This window comes from Schistocerca gregaria, chromosome 6 (genome assembly GCF_023897955.1).
Source record: "Schistocerca gregaria isolate iqSchGreg1 chromosome 6, iqSchGreg1.2, whole genome shotgun sequence".
Lineage (NCBI taxonomy): Eukaryota > Metazoa > Arthropoda > Insecta > Orthoptera > Acrididae > Schistocerca > Schistocerca gregaria.
Window position 1 is genome coordinate 245,541,211 of NC_064925.1, and position 21,954 is coordinate 245,563,164.

Here is a 21,954-nt window from a genome sequence, read left to right on the forward strand (position 1 = left end):
CAATTCAAGAACAGAATCAAATTCCATGATATGTTGACTGACGGTACTAAAATAGTTTTCTTTACTTGCTGCTTCATTTCAGTTACTAAGCACATTCCTATTCAAAGAATACCCATGTGCTTGCTGGTCTAGCCTCTTTCTGATTGAATTTTGTAAGATGGTATAAAACTGCACAATTCACTCAAAACCACAGGCCTTTTTTCAGTGACTAATCATTTTTCATTGTCACAATTTGAGAATTTTGATTTACTGCTGAAAACAAATCAAGATAAATAGCTTAACGAAATAAGAAATACTAGTACACTGAAAAACAATTATTTTGTGCTTTATAAATGTGAATGTATTATACAACTCTGAGTAGCTGTAGAAAAGACTGTTCAAAATGTACATAAAAACTGTTTATATTTCAATTCCTGTACATTACAAACATATGAAAAACAAAGTCAACATAAAAAAACACAAGGTTTGTGAATGGCAGTTTCACAAATACGTGGAATTGGAGTTGTTCCCAACATATTAAAATTCTTTACAATTATTTGATGACACATTATGATCAGTGATCAATAGATCTATCTCACTTTGATGGCAGCACACTGACATTTGTCAACACTTTATTGTCCATTTTTGCAAATACCTATTGCAATGACAACACTTATTCAGGAATGATTGATGGGACTGTGTTGTTGTTGTTGTTCCTGCTGCTGTTGCTGCTGCTGCTGCTGCTGCTGCTGCTGCTGCTGTTCATCCTGGATTTGTTTGGGTGGTAGTGGCATTGGCATTTCTAATTCGGTCCTATTAGACAAAGAAGTGGTGCCTTCATTTACCAAGGTCTGCACTGAAGCTGCATCAGTGTGAACAGATGTTATATCAGTGGCTGGCTGCCATGCCATTTCAGGTGTCACTGGAAATTCAGCAGCCACTGGAAGGTGAGAAGGATAATCTTATTTGTACATGTTAATCACATAATCAAAAACTATAAAACACTGTACCAGCATCACTATGCAACGCTGTACTAGCACAATCAAGATCCTTATTTACAAAAACCCTGAAAAATACTAGTCCAAGACATTCTTAAAACCTTTAAGTAAATGGATAAAATAGCAAATAGTGGTACAAAAACTGGTGGTTAAGCCCAGTGTTCGAAAGCTTAAGGAAACTAAGAAAGGAAAAGAAAGAGAACAAAAACCTCAACCCATACAAATGATTATTCTTCTGAACATGAATCAAAGGAACTGTCGTAATCTGATTAAGACAAAACTATATATAATGTTGAGAGACATGCATGGTCATACAACAAATGAGGCAAACATGAACTAGTATTTTTTTAAAGGGAAAATGTTTCTGCAGTTCTTACATGGCAAGAAATCCCCATTCCTTTAGTGTTTGGAGAGGAACCAAGTCATTCTAGATTAGAAAGTAAAGGACCAGACAGAAGCACGACCATGCTGTTCATGCCCCCTCTCTGCAAGGACTCCTGCCAACCTTACTGCTTGTTGAAGTCACCTACCAGTCATTCTTAATTTATTATCATGTCCTACTTAATATGTCCACTGCCTTCCAGTCTCACCATGATCTTTCCATCTGTGTCCAACTCTTTCACAAAATAGAGAAAGAAAAATTAGATTTACTCACTAGCTTTGTGTCCACATCTACATGAATATTCTGCACACCACTGACGAGCATGGCAGAGGGGAACTGTCCATTGCACCTCGTATTAGAGTTTCTCCCATTTGATTCATGTATCACGTGGGAAGAATGAGCACTTAACTGCCTCTGTGCACACTGTAATTAAACTAATCATGTTTTCAGAGTCACTACAGAAGTGACACACAGGAGTCTCATTAGTCTGACAACACTTTGACCTTTTGTAATGTTGTTCTTTGTATATGTTCTATACCCCGTGTTATGCCTGTACTTATATGGTATGTGTATCACACATCTGAGCAATGTTTTATAACTGATCACATGATCTGCAATCTGCTTTCCACTTTGAAATATTATCATGATCTGACCGAATATTTGTGCAGCTTTTTTCAAACAGTAAATTACTGCAAGTAACTGCTTCATCTGTAAAAAGTCTGATGATGTTATTCATTTTCTCTCCCAGATCACTAAGACACAAACAAGCAGCACTCAATGTACAATCTAAGCAATCCTCCAGGGCCCAACAGAATTCCCGTAAGATTCTATACTTAATAAGAGTTAGCCTCTCTTTTGAATACAATCAACGGATAGATCCTTTGAACAAAAATCCTCATCCAGTAATTGAAAGAAAGCACAATCCACACCTGTTTACAAGAAGGGTAGTAGAAGTGATCCACAAAACTACCATCCAGTATCCTTGATGTCAATTTGTTGAAGAATCTTAGAACATACTCCTAGTTCAAACAGTTACAATTGTAAGAGCACATAGAATCTAGTAAAACTCAAGGCGGCGGGGGGGGGGGGGGGTGGATGACACCAGAAAGTTCTTACAAAGATGCAGATAAAATAAGTGAAGGAGTTAGATGTCTTTGGACAAGCCAGTCAAATTAATAAAACGAAGAACACGAGCAGCTGCTCAAGCATCATCAACTAAAATATCCTGTAAAGTAGATGGCAGAGACAGGCACTCCTACATGGCCGGGAACCCACAGAAAGCTGACGGGAGAGCCATCAGCAGCAAAAGAATGGAGGGACTGCTGGATCCATTGCACCAAGGGATGGACCGGATATGGAGTTCCAAGGCTCTGAAGAGCACTGAGTGAAAGAGGGGTGGTTGGGCATTGACAACAGCCGGCAGGCATACCGACAAAGCAGTACGCCGTCCGGTAGGTCAATGGTAATTGGGCACTTCAGCATAAAGACTCTCGACGGGACTAGTGTAGAATGCTCCATTCGCAAGACGTAACCCCTGATGGTGGATAGAGTTGAGAAGGCGTAAGAGGGATGGCCGAGCAGACGAGTAGACGAGGCTCCCATAATCCAGCTTTGATTGGACTATGGACCGATACAAGCGAAGCAAGACAGTGCGATCCGCTCCCCAAGATGAACCACTAAGAACTCTGAGGACATTAAGGGAACGTGTACAACGGGCAGTTAAATAAGAGACATGCGGAGACCAACAAAGTTTCCTGTCCAGTGTGAGCCCTAGAAACTTAGTTGTTTCCATGAATGGGAGAACAACGGGACCGAGATGTAAGGATGGCGGAAGGAACTCTTTATATCGCCAAAAGTTGATGCAAATCGTCTCCTCTTCAGAGAACCGGAAGCCATTAGCCACACTCCATTAGTATAGGCTGTCAAGACAACACTGAAGGCAGCGCTCCAGGAGGCATGTTCTCTGGGCACTGCAGTAGATCGCGAAGTCATCGACAAAAAGAGAGCCTGAGACATTAGGTGGAATGCAATCCATAATTGGATTGATCGCTATGGCAAAAAGGGCTACGCTCAAGACGGAGCCCTGAGGCACTCCAGTCTCCTGGAGGAAGACGTCGGACGATACGGAACCCACACGTACCCTAAACTTTCGATCTGTTAAAAAGGAATCAATAAAAAGGGGCAGGTGACCGCGTAGACCCCCACCTGTGCATAGTGCGGAGGATACCTCCTCTCCAACAGGTATCATAAGCCTTCTCCAAATCGAAGAACATGGCTACCGTTTGGCGCTTTCGCAAAAAGTTGGTCATGATGAATGTCGACAAGGTCACACGGTGGTCAACAGCGGAGCGGCGGCGGCGACGAAAGCCGCATTGAACATTGGTAAGTAGCCGTCGAGATTCAAGAATCCAAACTAACCGAGCGTTAACCATGCGCTCCATCACCTTACAGACACAGCTTGTAAGAGAAATGGGGCGGTAACTAGAAGGAAGGTGTCTATCCTTCCCGGGTTTGGGTATAAGAACAACGACGGCGTCACGCCAACATGGGAACTTGACCTTTGGTCCAAACGCGATTGTAGGTACGAAAAAGAAAGCTTTTGCCTGCCGGAGAAAGGTGTGTCAGCATCTGAACGTGAATGGCATCTGGCCCCGAGCAGCGGGCCGGGACAGTGCAAGTGCACGTTCGAGTTCCCGCATAGTGAAGGGGGCATTATAATTTTCCAGATTCAGCGAGTGGAAGGAAGGTCGCCGAGCCTCTTCTGCCTATTTCCTGGGAAGGAAGGCAGGGTGGTAATGGGCGGAGCTTGAAACCTCCGCGAAAAAGCGGCCAAAGGTGTTGGAAACATTCACAGGATCAACAAGTACCTCATTACCGGAAGTTAGGCCAGGTACCGAGGAGTGGGCCTTAATGCCCGACAGCCAGCGAAGGCCACCCCAGACGACAGAAGAGGGAGTAAAACTGTTAACGGAGCTGGTGAAAGAGGCCCAACAAGCTTTTCTGCTGAATTTGATGACTCCACGGCATTGCGCTCGGAGTCGTTTGTATCCAATACAATTTGCCAACGTAGGATGGCGGCGAAAGGTGCGTAAAGCACGTCATCGAGCACGGATAGCGTCTCTACAAGCTCATTCCACCAGGGGATGGAAACGCAACGTGAAGAAGAGGTAGTACGAGGAATGGAACATTCAGCAGCATTGATGATAACAGCCGTGAGGTATTCGACCTGACTGTCACAACTGAGAAAATCGTGGTCCGGAAAGGTCGCCAGGGAGGAGTAAAGTCCCCAGTCAGCTTTCGGTATGTTCCAGCTCGAAGGACGTGGGGTGGGGTGTGGTGCAGGAGACGAACGACACAGGGGAAATGGTCGCTTGAATAGGTGTCAGAAAGGACATACCACTCGAACCGATGCAAGAGTGGTAGAACAGATCGAGAGGTCCAATTGGGAGTAGGTATGAGTAGAGTCCGAGAGGAAAGTTGGGGCGCCAGTATTGAGGGAGACAAGATTGAGATGGTTGAAGACATCCACCAAGAGGGAGCCTCTCTGACAGGATGCAGGAGAGCCCCAAAGGGGATGATGGGCACTGAAGACGCCAAACAATAAAAACGGCGGAGGAAGCTGAACAATCAGGTGCATCATGTCAGCCCGACTCACTGCGGATGATGATGGAGTGTAGACAGTACAAACAGAAAAAGTAAAGGCAGAAAGAGTAATATGGACAGCTATTGCTTGGAGTGGGGTGGTCAATGGGATGGGATGGTAATAGACATCGTCCCGAATGAGCAACATGACCCCACCATGAGCTGGAATACCATCCACAGGGGTGAGGTCAGACTGCTCCGAGGTATAGTGGGTAAAAGCAATACGGTCAGTTGGGCGCAACTTGGCTTCCTGGAGACCAAGGACGAGCGGACAGTGCAGGTGGAGGAGCAGTTGTAATTCCTCCCGATTAGATCGAATACCTCTTATGTTCCAATGTAACAAAGCCATCACCAGTCAGAAAGAAGGGGAAAGGCAACGGGTGAAGAGCTGGTCATCTGCACGGCCGCAGAGGGCCACGTTTCGAGGGAACAACACTATGACCGGCGGGAGGCGGATCCTGTTCCATCGAGCCGTCGCCAGCTGCAGCCACATTCCTAGGTTGCGTAGGAGGAGCTGCATCATTCGCAGACGACAGGCCAGCTGAGCGCCTGGCAGCAGAGCGTCCCGGCGAAACTGAGGACGGCCGGGAGCAGCGACTCACGGATGGAGCGTCAGACGAAACGTGCTGGGGTGGAGAGGGCGATAAAGACTACTTCTAGGAGGCCTTCTTGGAATTCCGATGAGGCACGGGGATGGTGGGCTGGACCCAAAGAAGGTCCGCACGCGCGGGGTCCGTTTTGGAACGCCGGACCTCCGCAGCTGGGGTCCGGAACATTTCCCCGATGAACGCCTGAGAAGAGGATCGCTTCTCAGGCAGCAGAGGGAGAGGAGGAGGAGGAGGAGGAGGAGGAGGAAGAGGAGGAGGAGGGGGCAGCGGCCGCAAGGGAGGAGGATTTGGAAGGGAGGGATTTGGGAGGTGGAGGCATAGACCCTGGATGGGGTGAGGAGGTGGAGGGGGGACAGGATAGGGGTGAGGATACTGTGGATGGAGTGGACACGACTGAGGCAAACAAAGTTGTCAACATCACGGGATGGAGGCGGTCATACTTCTTCCTGGCCTCAGAATAAGAGAGACAGTTCAAAGTTTTTAATTCTTGAATCTTCTTCTCCTCCTAATACCCGGGGCAGTCTAAAGATCTAGGCGAGTGGAGGCCAGGACAATTGATGCAATGAGGTGGTGGGGTGCATGTATTTTCCTCACGAAGAGGACGTCCACAATCGCCACAAAGGGGCTCAGCCTCACACCGTGACGGCATGTGCCCAAAGCGCAAATGCCAAAAGCAGCGCATAGGAGGCGGGACGTAAGGTCGCACGTCACACCGGTAGCGCATCACCTTTACCTTCTCCGGGAGAACGTCCCCCTCGAAGGCGAGGATAAAGGCCCCGGTGTCGATGCGACAGTCTTTGGGGCCGCGCTGGACTCGCCGGTCGAAATGCACGCCTCAGTGCTCCAGGTTGGCCCTGAGCTCCTCATCAGATTGCAGCAGGAGGTCCCGATGAAAAATAACCCCCTGCGTCCTATTCAGTGCCAGATGCGGGACAATGGACACTGGGATGTCCCCTAGTCGGTCGCACACCTGGAGCGCCGCCGACTGTGTGGCGGAGGTGGTCTTTATAAGAACGGACCCCGAACGCATTTTACTGGGAGCCTCGATTTCCCCGAAGATGTCCTCGATGTGCTGGACAAAGAACATGAGCTTGGAGGTGGCGAACGTCCCCCCCATCGGTCCGAGAACAGACTAAATAGCGGGGGAAGTACTTCCCCCCAAGCTGGCGGGCCTGTCCTTCCTCCGAGGGAGTGGCCAAGGGGGAAAGGGCAGGAGAACCAGAACCAGACACAGTACCTTTCTTTTTAAAAGACTCAACCGCAGATCGACCTGATACATGTTGACGTTTCATCTGCGAAACGTCCGCCCCGATACCACTCACTCTGACCAGGGGCTCTACCCACGGGCGCCACCCAGCCTCAGCAAGGGCCACCTGGCAGGATGACCGTTGCCGGGAGTCCTGATGCCCCAAGGAGACGGGCATCTATTCCTTGGCCGACGTGGGGAGGGTGCAGCTCAGGTATCGGCAGTACGATCCCTGTGTTGTCAGGGGGCTACGACCTAGAGGGTACATGACGACCCCACCACAACAGGCTGGCTACTGTGCTGGATTTCGGGTGCCATGGAAAGTCCATTATGATCGTAGGTGCAGATGGGGACGCACTATGGGCGGAACTTGTGCAACCGATCAGGCGTTTAGACCCAATTTGAGAAATAGTGGGTGCGGTTACAACGCCGTTACAATGCTGAGTGCCAAGGTCTTAGTGCACTGAGGACCAGTGATACACCATGTAAGGCATCCTTCCCCAAAAGGCTCGTACTTCTGTAGAATTTTGAAAAATGGAGGTCAAACCCCAAGGGGGACCATCACATGGAAGGCCGAAATGGTTGAAACTCCTTTTAGTCGCCTCTTACGACAGGCAGGAATACCTCGGGCCTTTTCTTAACCCGGACCCGCAGGGGACTAGTTCAAACAGAATGAGATATCTGAAACAGAATGGCTTCCTCCATATCAACCAGCTTGAATTCTGAAAACATTGAGTATGTGAAACCCAACTCTCCCTTCTCTCATACGACATACCGAAAGCTTTGGAACAGGGCAGTGAGGTAGATGCCATGTTTCTTGAATACTTATTGTCAAATCATATGGGGGTATAAGAGAAATTTCTGACTGGATTAAGGTTTGTAAATAATGTTGAGTCCATCCCAGGGAAATGTGTTGGGACCCTTTCCATCCATGTTGTATATTAATGGATCTTGCAGACAATACTAACAGTAACCTCAAACTTTTGCAGATCACACAGTTATCTGTAATGAAGTAGTATCCGAAAGAAGCTGCATAAATATTCAGGCAGATCTTGATAAGATTTCAACTTCATGTAAAGATTGGCGACTTGCTTTATATGTTCAGAAATTTAAAACTGTGCACTTCGCAAAACGAAAAAATGTAGTATCTTTTGGCTATATCATGAGTCACAGCTACCATCCGTCAACTCATAGCTCGGTGTAGCGCTTTGTAGAGGTATGAAGGGGAATGATCACATAACACTCAGTTGTGGTTAAAGCAGGTGATCAGTTTACTGCTAGAATACTAGGGAAGTGCAATTGACTAAATAGAAGATTTGTGACAAATCACTCATGCAACCCATCCAAAAATACTGTCTACCGTAAGTGTGTGAGATCTGTACGAAGTTGGACTAACAGTGGATATTGAATGTATACAGAGAAGAGCAGCATGACTGGTCACGGGTTTCTTTGATTCATAGGAGTTTGCCTCAGAGATGCTGAAGAAACCAAACTAACAGACACTTGAAGATATGTGTCTATCATCAGAAAGCCTAATCACAAAGTTTCAAGAACAGGCTTTAAATTATGAGTAAGTACAATCCAACCCTCTACAGATCACTATCACTCCCACAGAAATCATGATGATAAGATTAGATTAATTACAGCATGCTCAGAAGCTTTTAAATAACCATCCTTCCCACACTCCACACATGAATGTAACAAGAAAAACCCAAATAACTGGTTCAGAGGGCTGTACCCTCTGACATGCACTTTTTGTGGAGTATACATGTAGATGCAGAATACAAGCAGTAATTCTGAGTTAATCTGTGGTAGACCACAATAGAGGCCCATTCTTGATTGAAACAAGAGTATGGTGATGAATGTATTACAGATGTTTAAGCAGTTGAAAGAGGAACGAGAAGGGATTGAGGATGGTAACATTTACAGTGACCTTTCATGTCAGCAAAGGGCAGAAACATTTAATATAAAAAGGCTGTCAGAAGGGTATTCATACGATTGCTGATATTATAAGAATCAACAAAGAAAGAGTTTGGCAAATTTTACACAACATTTTCACATGAGGAAAATGTTTTAAAAAATAGTCCTCAAGAACCTGCTGCCTGCCATATTGTTTTTGGCTAAGTATGGGATCACTGTGTAGCAACAACCGCCTTAATAATTAGATCTTGCTCCGTGTGAATTTTTTTATGTTACTGAAAGTGAAATCAGCACTGTATGGAACAAGACTTGTGATAGTTCAAAGTTTGAAAGAAAAAGTGGCAGAAACCATGAGCGTACTTTCAGAAAACAATGTCAAACACACACACACACACACACACACACACACAGGGTGTTTCAAAAATGACCGGTATATTTGAAAAGGCAATAAAAACTAAACGAGCAGCGATAGAAATACACCATTTGTTGCAATATGCTTGGGACAACAGTACATTTTCAGGTGGACAAACTTTCGAAATTACAGTAGTTACAATTTTCAACAACAGATGGCGCTGCAAGTAATGTGAAAGATATAGAAGACAACGCAGTATGTGGCTGCGCCATTCTGTACGTCGTCTTTCTGCTGTAAGCGTGTGCTGTTGACAACGTGCAAGTGTGCTGTGGACAACATGGTTTATTCCTTAGAACAGAGGATTTTTCTGGTGTTCGAATTCCACCACCTAGAACACAGTGTTGTTGCAACAAGACGAAGTTTTCAACGGAGGTTTAATGTAACCAAAGGACCGAAAAGCGATACAATAAAGGATCTGTTTGAAAAATTTCAACGGACTGGGAACGTGACGGATGAACGTGCTGGAAAGGTAGGGCGACCGCGTACGGCAACCACAGAGGGCAACAAGCAGCTAGTGCAGCAGGTGATCCAACAGCGGCCTCGGGTTTCCGTTCGCTGTGTTGCAGCTGCGGTCCAAATGACGCCAACGTCCACGTATCGTCTCATGCGACAGAGTTTACACCTCTATCCATACAAAATTCAAATGCGGCAACCCCTCAGCGCCGCTACCATTGCTGCAGGAGAGACATTCGCTAACGATATAGTGCACAAGATTGATGACGGCGATATGCATGTGGGCAGCATTTGGTTTACTAACGAAGCTTATTTTTACCTGGACGGCTTCGTCAATAAACAGAACTGGCGCATATGGGGAACCGAAAAGCCCCATGTTGCAGTCCCATCGTCCCTGCATCCTCGAAAAGCACTGGTCTGGGCCGCCATTTCTTCCAAAGGAATCATTGGCCCATTTTTCAGATCCGAAACGATTACTGCATCACGCTATCTGGACATTCTTCGTGAATTTGTGGCGGTACAAACTGCCTTAGACGACACTGCGAACACCTCGTGGTTTGTGCAAGATGGTGCCCGGCCACATCGCACGGCCGACTTCTTTAATTTCCTGAATGAATATTTCGATGATCGTGTGATTGCTTTGGGCTATCCGAAACATACAGGAGGCGGCGTGGATTGGCCTCCCTATTCATCAGACATGAACCCCTGTGACTTCTTTCTGTGGGGACACTTGAAAGACCAGGTGTAACGCCAGAACCCAGAAATAATTGAACAGCTGAAGCAGTACATCTCATCTGCATGTGAAGCCATTCCGCCAGACACGTTGTCAAAGGTTTCGGGTAACTTCATTCAGAGACTACGCCATATTATTGCTACGCATGGTGGATATGTGGATTTCTATCGCTGCTCGTTTGGTTTGTATTGCCGTTTCAAATATACCGTTCATTTTTTAAACACCCTGTGTATATATATATATATATATATATATATATATATATATATATATATATATATATATATATATATAAAAAATAGAAAGAAACTTCCCCATGGGAAAAATATATTAAAAACAAAGATTCCAAGACTTACCAAGCGGGAAAGTGCCGGTAGATAGGCACAATGAATAAAACACACACACAGAATTTGAGCTTTCGCAACTGGTGGCTGCTTCGTCAGGAAACAGGGAAGGAAAAGGAAAGATGAAAGGATGTGGGTTTTAAGGGAGAGGGTAAGGAGTCATTCCAATCCCGGGAGCGCAAAGACTTACCTTAGGGGGAAAAAAGGATAGGTATATACTCGTGCGAGTATGTATGGATGGATGTGTGTGTGTGTGTGTGTGTGTGTGTGTGTGTGTGTGTGTGCGCGCGCAGAACACAGAATTTCTAGCTTTCGCAACCGATGGTTGCTTTTTCGCGCGCGCGCTAGTATATACCTATCCTTTTTTCCCCCTAAGGTAAGTCTTTCTGCTCCCGGGATTGGAATGACTCCTTACCCTCTCCCTTAAAACCCACATCCTTTCGTCTTTCCCTCTCCTTCCCTCTTTCCTGAAAAAGCAACCATCGGTTGCGAAAGCTAGAAATTCTGTGTTTGTGTGTTTTATTTATTGTGCCTGTCTACCGGCGCTTTCCCGCTTGGTAAATCTTGGAATCTTTGTTTTTAATATATTTTTCCCATGTGGAAGTTTCTTTCTATTTTATATATATATTAGAGGGAAACATTCCACGTGGGAAAAATATATCTAAAAACAAAGTTGATGTGACTTACCAAACAAAAGCGCTGGCAGGTTGATAGATACACAAACATACACACAAAATACAAGCTTTCGCAACCAATGACTGCTTCTTCAGGAAAGAGGGAAGGAGAGGGAAAGATGTGGGTTTTAAGGGAGTGTGGCACCTTTGTGGTTCTTCTGTGCGAGGTTCTTCGTGGCAAACGAATCTGCTCCAGTCAGGAATCCCTGAACCATTACACCAACAACCTGAAAACAGCTTTCGCATCCCGCAACTACCCTCTTGACCTGGTACAGAGGCAAATAACCAGAGCCACTTACTCGTCCCCTCAAACCCAGAACCTCCCACAGAAAAACCCCAAAGGTGCCTCCCCACTCCATCAAGAGTGTCTTTCCGACATCCACCTAACCTTCGTAACCTCTTGGTTCATCCCTATGAAATCCCCAAACCACCTTCTCTACCCTCTGGCTCCTACCCTTGTAACCGCCCCTGGTGTAAAACCTGTCCCACGCACCCTCCCACCACCACCTACTCCAGTCCTGTAACCCGGAAGGTGTACACGATCAAAGGAAGAGCCACGTGTGAAAGCACCCATGTGATTTACCAACTGACCTTCCTACACTGTGATGCTTTCTATGTGGGAATGACCAGCAACAAACTGTCCATTCGCATGAATGGACACAGGCAGACAGTGTTTGTTGGTAATGAGGATCACCCTGTGGCTAAATATGCCTTGGTGCATAGCCAGCACATCTTGGCACAGTGTTACACCGTCCGGGTTATGGATGCTTCCCACTATCGCCAACCTATCCGAACTCCGGAGATGGGAACTTGCCCTTCAATATATCCTCTCTTCCCGTTATCCACCAGGCCTCATCCTCTGCTAATTTCAAGTTGCTGCCACCCATACCTCACCTGTCATTCAACAACATCTTTGCCTCTGCACAAACTCTTTGTCTTTTATTATGTCTGCTTGTGTCTGTATATGTGTGGATGGTAATGTGTGTGTGTGTGTGCACGGGTGTATACCTGTCCTTTTTTCCCCCTAGGGTAAGTCTTTCTGCTCCCGGGATTGGAATTTCTCCTTACCCCCTCCCTTAAAACCCACATCCTTTCACCTTTCCCTCTCCTTCCGTCTTTCCTGACGAAGCAAACATTGGTTGCGAAAGCTTGAAACTCTGTGTGTGTGTGTGTGTGTGTGTGTGTGTGTGTGTGTGTGTGTCTATCTACCAGGGCTTTCCCATTTGGTAAGTCACGGAATCTTTGCAGCATGCTGCATCCCCTAAGAGAAGTCCTCAATGCCATAAATTTTAGTTGATTTCCCACACAATTGTACTTTTTGATAATAAGCACTGAGTCAATTTTTTTTTTGGAAGTTAATAAATATTGTACTTAACACAATACCTATATCCACAACGTTCAGGATACATGTGAGAAAAGCATGCGTTTGGTTCCACATGACACGTTTTTGAAAGCCATGTTGGATGGCATGGAGGTCATTCTACTTGAGATAACTCACTATATTTGAGAACGGAATATCTTCTAAAATTCTACAACAGATCATCAGCAATGATATTGGACAATAGTTTTATGGATCATTTATGCTACCCTTGGCCATATTGTGACAGCTTACTGCCACTATCACATCTTTTCTCCTGCTGCACTTTCACATGTCTCTTTCTTACAACCCCTCTCAACTGTGTATTTTATTAAGACATCCCTTTCAAACAAAGAACCATTATATGCATATACTCTGCAAAAGAAGGAAGAATTAGGGTTAAAGTTCCATCGACAATATGGTAGTTAAAGACTGAGAAGTTCTGATTGGAGGAGGACGGAAAAGAAAAATGACCCTGTGTTTCAAAAGAGCTTCATTAGATTTTTTTTTTTTTTTTTTTTTTTTTTTTTTTAGATTTAAAGAACACTGTGGAAAGTTTACACATTGATACCCAGAAAGTTAATTGAACACTTCTCCTTCTGAATGAAAGTCCAGCATCTTGACAACTTACCCGTCTCACTTGGTACTTGGTTGAACTAAATGATTGGTGGCTACTTGTTTTAGTCTGTATTAGTACTTTTGTAAAGAGTTGCACTGTTCAGAAGGTCTAATGGTTAAAAAGATTTTTGAATTTGCTGTTCTCCCTTGAGCGCAAAAACAACCATCTCCACATGCACTGCTGTCACAATTCCCTACTGATCCCTGAATAGCTTCATTCCCTCTAAGATCTTGTAAATTTTTTCACAGATCCTTATAGCTGGGGCTTTTTGTCACCTTCCGTTCGTAGATGTGAGGGGCTTCTTAGTTAGTTAGTAGCAGCTATTTTATCTTGTTACATCATTTTAAAAAATCAAACAGAACAACTATGATATGTAGAGAAACTACTAGCCAACAAGTACGAGGATCACTCCAAAAGAAATGCACAAAATCCATCTTTTATTCTACATGTTTGAAAGTTTTACAGTGTGTAGATACATCCTTTAGGAACAATATTTTCATTTCTCTACATAATTTCCATCCCTCTCAACTGCGTTATGCCAGCTAGGAACCAGCACCTGTATACCTGCACGGTGAAATTCTGGACCAACCTGTTGGAGCTACTGTTTGGCAGCGTGCACAAGGGAGTCATCATCTTCAAACCTTGTTACACGAAGAGAGTCTTTCAGTTTCCCAAAGAGATGATAGTCACATGGAGTCAGGTCAGGACTGTAAGGCGGGTGTTTCAGTGTTGTCCATCCGAGTTTTGTGATTGCTTCCATGGATTTTTGACTGACATGTGGCCGTGCATTGTCATGCAACAGCAAAACATCCTGCTTTTGCTGATGTGGTCGAACACGACTCAGTTGAGCTTGAAGTTTCTTCAGTCTCATCACATATGCATCTGAATTTATGATGGTTCCACTTGGCATGATGTCCACAAGCAAGAGTCATTCGGAATCGAAAACCATCCTAGCCATAACTTTTCCAGCAGAAGGTGTGGTGTTGATTTTTTTTTTTTTTTTTCCTTGGGTGAATTTGCATGATGCCACTCCATTGATTGCCTCTTCGTCTCTGGTGAAAAATGATGGAGTCATGTTTCATCACCTGTCACAATTCTTCCAAGAAATTCATCTCCACCATTCTCATACTGTTCCAAAAGTTCACTGCATACTGTTTTTCTTGTTTCTTTTTGAGCCACTGTCAACATCCTGGGAACCCACCTGGCACAAACCTTTTTTACCACCTACACCTTCAGTATTCTGCAAACACTTCCTTCCCCTATCCCAATTTAGAATGATAATTCATTTACTGTGATGCATCCGTCAGCAGTCACCAATTCGTTAAATCTCTCTGCACATTGTCGAGAGTGTGTGCAGTACGAGGCCTGCCGCTGCGAGGACAATCCTCAATACTGCAGTGTCCGCTTTCATCACGTAGCCCACCGACTAACTGCACTGCAATCAACACCAGCATCTCCATACACCTTTTTTCAACCTCTTGTGAATGTTTCCCACCTTCTAATTTTCACAGCACACGAATTCTATGACAGCATGTTGCTTCTGACGAACGTCAAGTGTAGCAGCCACCTTGAAGACATGCTGTGACAGCATCACTCAAGGGAACAGTTTGAACTAAATTTGAAAACAAGTGGGAAGGACGTGTCTACACACTGTAAAACTTTTACACAGGCAGAATGAAAACTGTATTTTTACAAAATTAGTGTGCATTTCTTTTGGAGTGACCCTCGTTTTAAAAAGGTTATTAATACATTCTTATTATTTGCAAATGATCTAGAAGAGCCATGAAACTTATTGTGTCACTTTTAAGAGCTGCATGAAAAATTGTACTCGTAAAGGATCCACTGCAGTACCACATGGGGACCTTATTTAAGACTCATTTTGAGAACAAAGTGCTTCCTATTACAACAGGGCTGTAGCTGGAAAATACTAAGAAATTACTATTCACAGAACCTTATCCTTATTTCAATTTAGTTTGCTATGGTCAGACAAGGAAACAGGTTTCGAACAGAGGGGACAAAAAAAAAAAAAAAAAAAAAAAAAAAAAAAAAAAAAAAAAAAAAATAATTCCGGCAACAGGCCTAATTGTCCGCTGTTGAAACAGTCTCAACTTGAATACATAACCTCAGACAAAGAAAGAGACAGGGTTAGTGAACCGGTAAGTCTCACTATTTAATATTTTTTGTTTTGTTTTTGAAATCATTCGCCTTCTCAGTATTCACCACGATGTCAAGATCGAGGTCGGACTGGAGTCTCTGGTCGCCATGCATCTTTGCGAGTTGGCTTCCCGAGTGCTGTGATGCTGGAGAACAAGAAAGAAAGGGGTTGCGGGTAGTTAGCTCTGGACTGTGCATGAGGACAGATGTAGGTGTTGGAGGGCAAGGCTGCTTGGTCAGTGGGCCCAGTGGAAGCAGTTAGTTGGGGACAAAATGCTGTAGATTTGAGGATCCTAGTGTGGAGGGCCGGTGTTGTCCCGATGGCGATCATCGTATGGCCATTCGAGGGCTGAGCAGTGATTTCTTGGTTCTGCCCTTGGATTCTGATGAATAATTACCGCAAGTTTGGTGTATGAAGTGAACATCAGAATTCTAAGAAAGTGCACATTGGCAGCATGTATATCAGACTTGTGAGTAATGTAAGCTTTGGTACTGCAGTCTCCAGTTAGAGCGGTGCTTGGCAGGAGAGTGCTGAGATCAGCATTGTAATTTATTTAGATGTTTTAAAGTAAATGACTGTTTTGGATCGAAGGTGGATCCAAGTGAGGGACCGAAACATTGCTTGTCTTATTAAGTAACCTACGTTGGTCCCCAGCAAGTTTAACAGTTATTTACAGTTATAATGGGTAATTGACACTCTGGTAGTGTCCATGAGAGAACTTTGGAGATACTGTTAAGTATCTGTAGTAAGGGAAAGATTGACTGTGGAGCTTTTCAATTGGGCACTTATGAATCGTGGTAATTGCAGTTCACTCCTTATGATATTTTCCAGTTCTACTTCTTGTGGCAAAATTGCCCATAGTATTTACGTAATTTAGCTTAAGACATCATTATGTGGTTTGGTGTGGCCCTCCCAAGAGTTTAAAGTCCAAATATTCTCTTACTGTTGATGAAGTTGCCGAGCAACAGTTGTTGATTTGTCTCTTGTCTACCCCCTGCTATCTGGTGCGGCCCGGTATAGTGGAAGTGTTCATCTACTCCCTTGCCTGTTTTAAGATTTACAAGCCACATCCACATTGATGTATAATCCCAGTATGCAATTTGTGTAAGTTCATTGCACCCTGTTAACATTTTGTACATTGCAAAACAATGTGATCCTGAAGGAGATATGGTGCACAACAGCGCATGACCATGACGAAATCATAACATATGTATAACAATTTTTTTTTTTTTTTAATGGATGTAACCATTGAGCTCAAGAGTTGATTTCTGCATTTTTTCGATTTATTTTGAAAATAAAAGATTTACATACCTGGTTAAATATAACATCTATACTTAATTATTTGTCATAATTCGTTGCATCACATGCAGGGAGGTTTATGGCGTAAAGTGTTGAAAAGGAAGTGAAGTATTTTGTGATATGGTGCACATCATAGAGGCTACGGGGTTTGAGTGTACGTTGATATTAATCAGCTTTTACTGCAGTTAAGTTGTTGTTTCAATTAAAATTTTGTGATCATTATTTTATTTCCTTAAGAGTTCATAGGTGATATCTAGGAAAATTTTAGTATTCCATGGGGTGTTTAAGAACCTTTTATTTAACCTTCAATAATGCATGTGGCATTAGAACCTTTTATTTAATCTTGTATAATGCAATTTGTATTTTTTTTTCCTTTGCTTAAAAAGGGATTTTGAGTTTTAAGCATCGGAAACTCATTTTGATAGCTGTCCTTTGAGCTGTTAAAATAATGCTTCAGAAACTTTCATGAAGAAACTATATTGAGGATATTGCTGTTCATGATAACGAATGTTCATTTGCTATTTAAAAGCTCGTTAATAAAGTTTTAAAACTTTAAAGATAAACAAAAATAAACTTTTACTAGAGAAACTGTGCCTGCCCCTACTCGCCACAACTTCCTCATATTCAAGGTATTGGCCTTTGGGCACTGTCTGTTTTCCCTGGTATCTATCCTAGCTTATGTCGGCCGGGGCCATGTCAGTTAGGAAAAAAATCAGAAGTAACAACAAAAACCTAACTTCTCCTTTCAAGTTATAAGGTACACAGTTCAGTATGAAATAGTCCCGCACCCACTCCATCAGATGTTAATTCATTAACAGGTTATGAAATAGTGGTTTTGTAAAAAAATATAAGTACAAAAAAAGAAAAACAGGAACACTCACTGGCATTCTGCTGTTTTTGTGGTGGCACCTTGACAGGCACAGCACGGTTATAATGCATTTTTCCAGTTATCCTCAAATAGTTGAGTGGTACAAATCCAGCCTTCTGTCCATCAACAGTAGCTAGAACCCACCCACTCTGCTGTGCATTGGGTGCCTGGAAGTTCATAGGTGCTACAAGAACTCTGTCACCAGCACAGACAGAAAGTTCCTCCTCGTTTGCTGCCTTGAAATCATATTCCGCAACAGCAAGTGTTACAGGCTGCTTACTCTTCTTCCATTCAGCAAGGCTAAAACCTGGATAAGGAAAAGATATGTATCAGCTCCTGCTATAAGTAATCATTTATCCATATATATGTTACGGAGTAAAACATTTTTGAGCAGCAAATACAATTAGAAACTAATTTGTTTTCATGGCACTGAATTAATGTATACTGTTTTAATTTTCACAAATTAGCATATGAAGTGAGTTCATAATAGAATTTTCTTACAACTTACACACATGGGCAATGGGTACACATCAGTTCAGTGGAACTGCTCAATAGAGCAAACATGACCTGTAATTAGCCATACTGTTGCTAGTTGTGCTCTGTGTACATACTGGAATATCTTCTCTGTTGTGTAACAGTCTTTCCAATTCTCATTCTCACTTTGAAGCATAAGATACTCTACATGATTTTTTCTAAATGGATCTGTAATAGAAGGTGGTGGAACTGGAGATTAAGGTGTACATCTTCAATTCTCTTACTTCTGCCATTGTCCTGGCAGATATTTCAGCAACTTTGATGCTGCAGGCCCAGTCATAAATGTTACTGTGCATCAAATTTGTGGTACTGGGTGACTCAGTATCAGTCCGTTAATGTAGACCTTAGTAGACTACATAAAAATGTCGGCCAGTGCCACAACTGTATGCTGTGGATACCATCTCATATTGGGATTTATGGTAATGACACGATAGACCATCTTGCCAACATAGGTACTTCAATACAAAAAACGTAACATCAAGCACTATCGTCCATCCGTGCAAAAAATAATTTAAAGAAAATTTTTATTTATGAGCACCACCTATTACAAATAAGGAAGATTGAAATTTCAACCATTTCTAAATCAACCAGCACATCGGTGTCCAACACTATGCTTCAGCACATCAGTGTCCAACACTATGCTTCATATTTCTTTTATAAATAGAAAAAAGTGCACTACATTTCTTTCCAGGTCCTGTCAAAATTGCACAATAGACATAATCTATCACATCTCATTATGTGACACCCCACCATGCACTATGGTCTCCTGCCGACAAGTACTGAAATCTACATGATTTGTTCTCTTATATTCATCCTTGATTCATAGCCACTTGCTTGCAGTAGTGGTGTAAATGTGTACTATGAAACTGCAGAGGAACCATAGACTTTGCAATAGCAGTTATCGCTAATATGGACTTTCATAATTAAGTGACACGGCGATCCTACGAAACTAAAGAGACTCTACCTGAACAGAGTTTGGAAGGCCCAGGCTGACCATGTCATCCTCAGCTAACAGCTCCCACTGGATATGGGTACGTAGGAGCATGTGGTAAGCACACCATTCTACCCTCCTTTACCAGCTGCTACTCATCAATCAAGAAGCGCCTCAATTGGCCTCATGTGGGCTGAGTGCATCCCACTTGCTGGCAGTGGTAAGCAGACCCAGACATCATGCATCGTAGTGCTGGCCAAGCACAAAAGTACTTAACTTTGCTGATTGGACGGGAACTGGTGTTACCATTGTGGCAAGCATAAACAATCTGCTCATGTTATGATCACTTGGCTCCAACATAGTGCACTCAGAACCACACAGAACACTGCTCTGACCATGACTGGCACTTGCAACATATCGAAGGCAGTAAAAAAGGGGCCATTCATGGACAAATAGAACAGCACCACTTGTGGGCTTGGACAACATATGCATTTATGTTCACAATGCATTTCGGCAGTGTTCCTACATGCTGTGTCTAAAAAGTTCGGTGAACGTTACTTGAGAACAAACAAAACAGCTGATACAAACAAATATTCTTTATTGCCCTTCAAAATAGTCGCCACCTGCTACAACACACTTTTTGACAACGTTCATACAGCTTCAGGAAACTAGTAGCAAAGGCCTCCTGTGTAATCAGTCTCAGAACGGCTGTCACATGATCTTTGATGGCATTCATGTCCACACAACATTCACCTTTCATGGGTGCCTTCAATTGGAGAAATAGAAAGAAGTCTTCAGAACCAGATCAGAGGAGTACAGATGGTGTTCGAGAACATTTACCATCTTCTGCACCAGGAATTGGTACACACGGATTGAACAGTGTGTAGAAGCACTGTCATGGAGCAATGGAGCAGCATCCATTTGCCAGTCCTGTGCAACTCTGGCCAAACCTGTTGGATATGCTGTAGCAATCTATTCAAAACAGACTAGTAAAATGTTGAATTAATGGTTTGGCCTGCAGGACAAATACCTTGTAAATGATGGCACTGCTGTCAAAGATCAAAAGTGTTTTCCCCTTGCATTTTTGCAGGCAGCTTGTTTATTGGCTGCGGGGAAGACTGAATACCATGACATCGACTGCCATTTTGACTACAGATCAAACTGGTATCAACAGGTCTCATCTCCCATGACTATGGTGTTCAGAAGCAAGGATCCCGGTCATACATGGAAATCAAATCACCAGCAGTTTCCATCCATTTTGCTTTCTGCTTGTCTGTGAGCTTGTGAGGCACAAATCGGAGGCAGATTTTCTACTTACCCAAATCATCGTGGACAATGGTGTGCCCCATGTCCTTGCTAATGCCAAATTCCTCTGCAATCAAGCTGGGAGTCCGTCCCAATATTGTGCCAGTATTTGTCGCACTTTCTCTATCTTTTCTGGTGTTCTGTTTGTTGATGCCCTACCTGAACATGGCTCAACCTTAGTTGTTTCCTCCCCTTCATGGAAGTGTTTAAACCATTTGTAAATACATTTTCTGCTCATGGCTTCCCTCCTGTACACCTGCACCAATATTCTATGTGTCTCCGTTACAGTCTTCCCCAATTTGTAGCAGAACTTAATGTTTACTTGTTGCTCCACTGCGCTGTGACACTTCCTCTCACACTGACTGCATTCAACTGGTCTCAGTCTGATTACACAGCCAGTCACATGCAGTGCATGCTGTGTATCGATTCTCATCAAGTCTCTGAAGACCCCTGTGCATGCACTCACAAATGTGTGAAGTTGCCATTCGTATATGACACCATTCAACAAACTTTTTAGACACACCATGTATAGTTTTGTCCAGCTCACATAGCTGTATACGACTACCTTGGCATAAACACCACAGGAATTCATGAGTAGTTCATTTTTAAAAATGAACTAGTGTGCCAGGCTTCCAGTACTTAAGGGTTGTAACTTTTGCAAAATGGTTTCACTTTTCAAACAAGTAACACCTTTTAAGCTTTTAGAAATGACCATTACATGTGTTATTAAGCTATGACATTACTATTTTTTTTAATTTGTCATTCTCTTATTGATAAAACAATAGTGCTCTGAAACTGGTAAGCAGTTGGTTTACAGTAGTACTTAAAGAAACTGTTGTACAAAATCGCAAATTCAAGGCAAAGGCAAGATTTTGTCATAAAAAAATTGCAAATTCAAGGTAAGATTTATGAGTATACAGATACAGTTCTACTCTAGCTAACATCTTCATTCTATTGGTAATGTTTCTACTTTAATTAGTTAAAAACACTGCTTGGGGTGGTGAACAATTAATGTTAAACATAAATTCTCTATCCAATCCCAATCCAGACCAGCAAGAAATTAAGAAACCTGTAGGAGAATTAACAGTATGTTTTAAGAGCTCAAATAATATTTTACATTTGCTTTTTTCTCAGTCCAGCAGGAGTGACCAAACAGCAGATATTTAGAATTTTCTGGATAAAAATAATAATCACTGTATACTGATCTAACTTGGTATTCTCTCTGTTATGCGCTATTGGTCACCTGTAATTCAATTTGCAACTGGTTCTGTCTCCAGTCTTGCTGAAACTGAGCTGATATTTTCAATGATCTCACTGCCCATCTGTCACTGTACCTTAACCCATTGAATGTCAAGGTAACACTCAAAGTGCTGATTCATTGGTACACTGTTTACTTTCACTCAGCTTATAATATTCAATGCTATGTAGCAACATGCTTGGTATTGGTGCTCAGTGTTTAGATTTACATGTAAACTGATAGTTATCAACTTTTGAG

General features: G+C 43.2%; 1 protein-coding gene across 5 annotated transcripts in view; it reads right to left on the minus strand.

Annotated features, from left to right (window-relative positions):
* Window positions 1–304: 304 nt before the first annotated feature.
* LOC126277884 (peroxisomal membrane protein PEX13) overlaps window positions 305–21,954 on the minus strand; it is a 98,071-nt gene continuing 76,421 nt past the window's right edge. For 3 of the 5 annotated variants that reach the window (XM_049977417.1, XM_049977416.1, XM_049977418.1), the window contains exons 5-6: window positions 17,703–17,996; window positions 305–919 (exon numbers count right to left, since the gene is read on the minus strand). In XM_049977417.1, coding sequence (XP_049833374.1) covers window positions 657–919; window positions 17,703–17,996 — 557 coding nt within the window. In that variant the 3' untranslated portion in view covers window positions 305–656. The remainder of the gene's footprint in view (window positions 920–17,702; window positions 17,997–21,954) is intronic. The other 2 variants (XM_049977419.1, XM_049977420.1) reach the window with 1 other exon arrangement.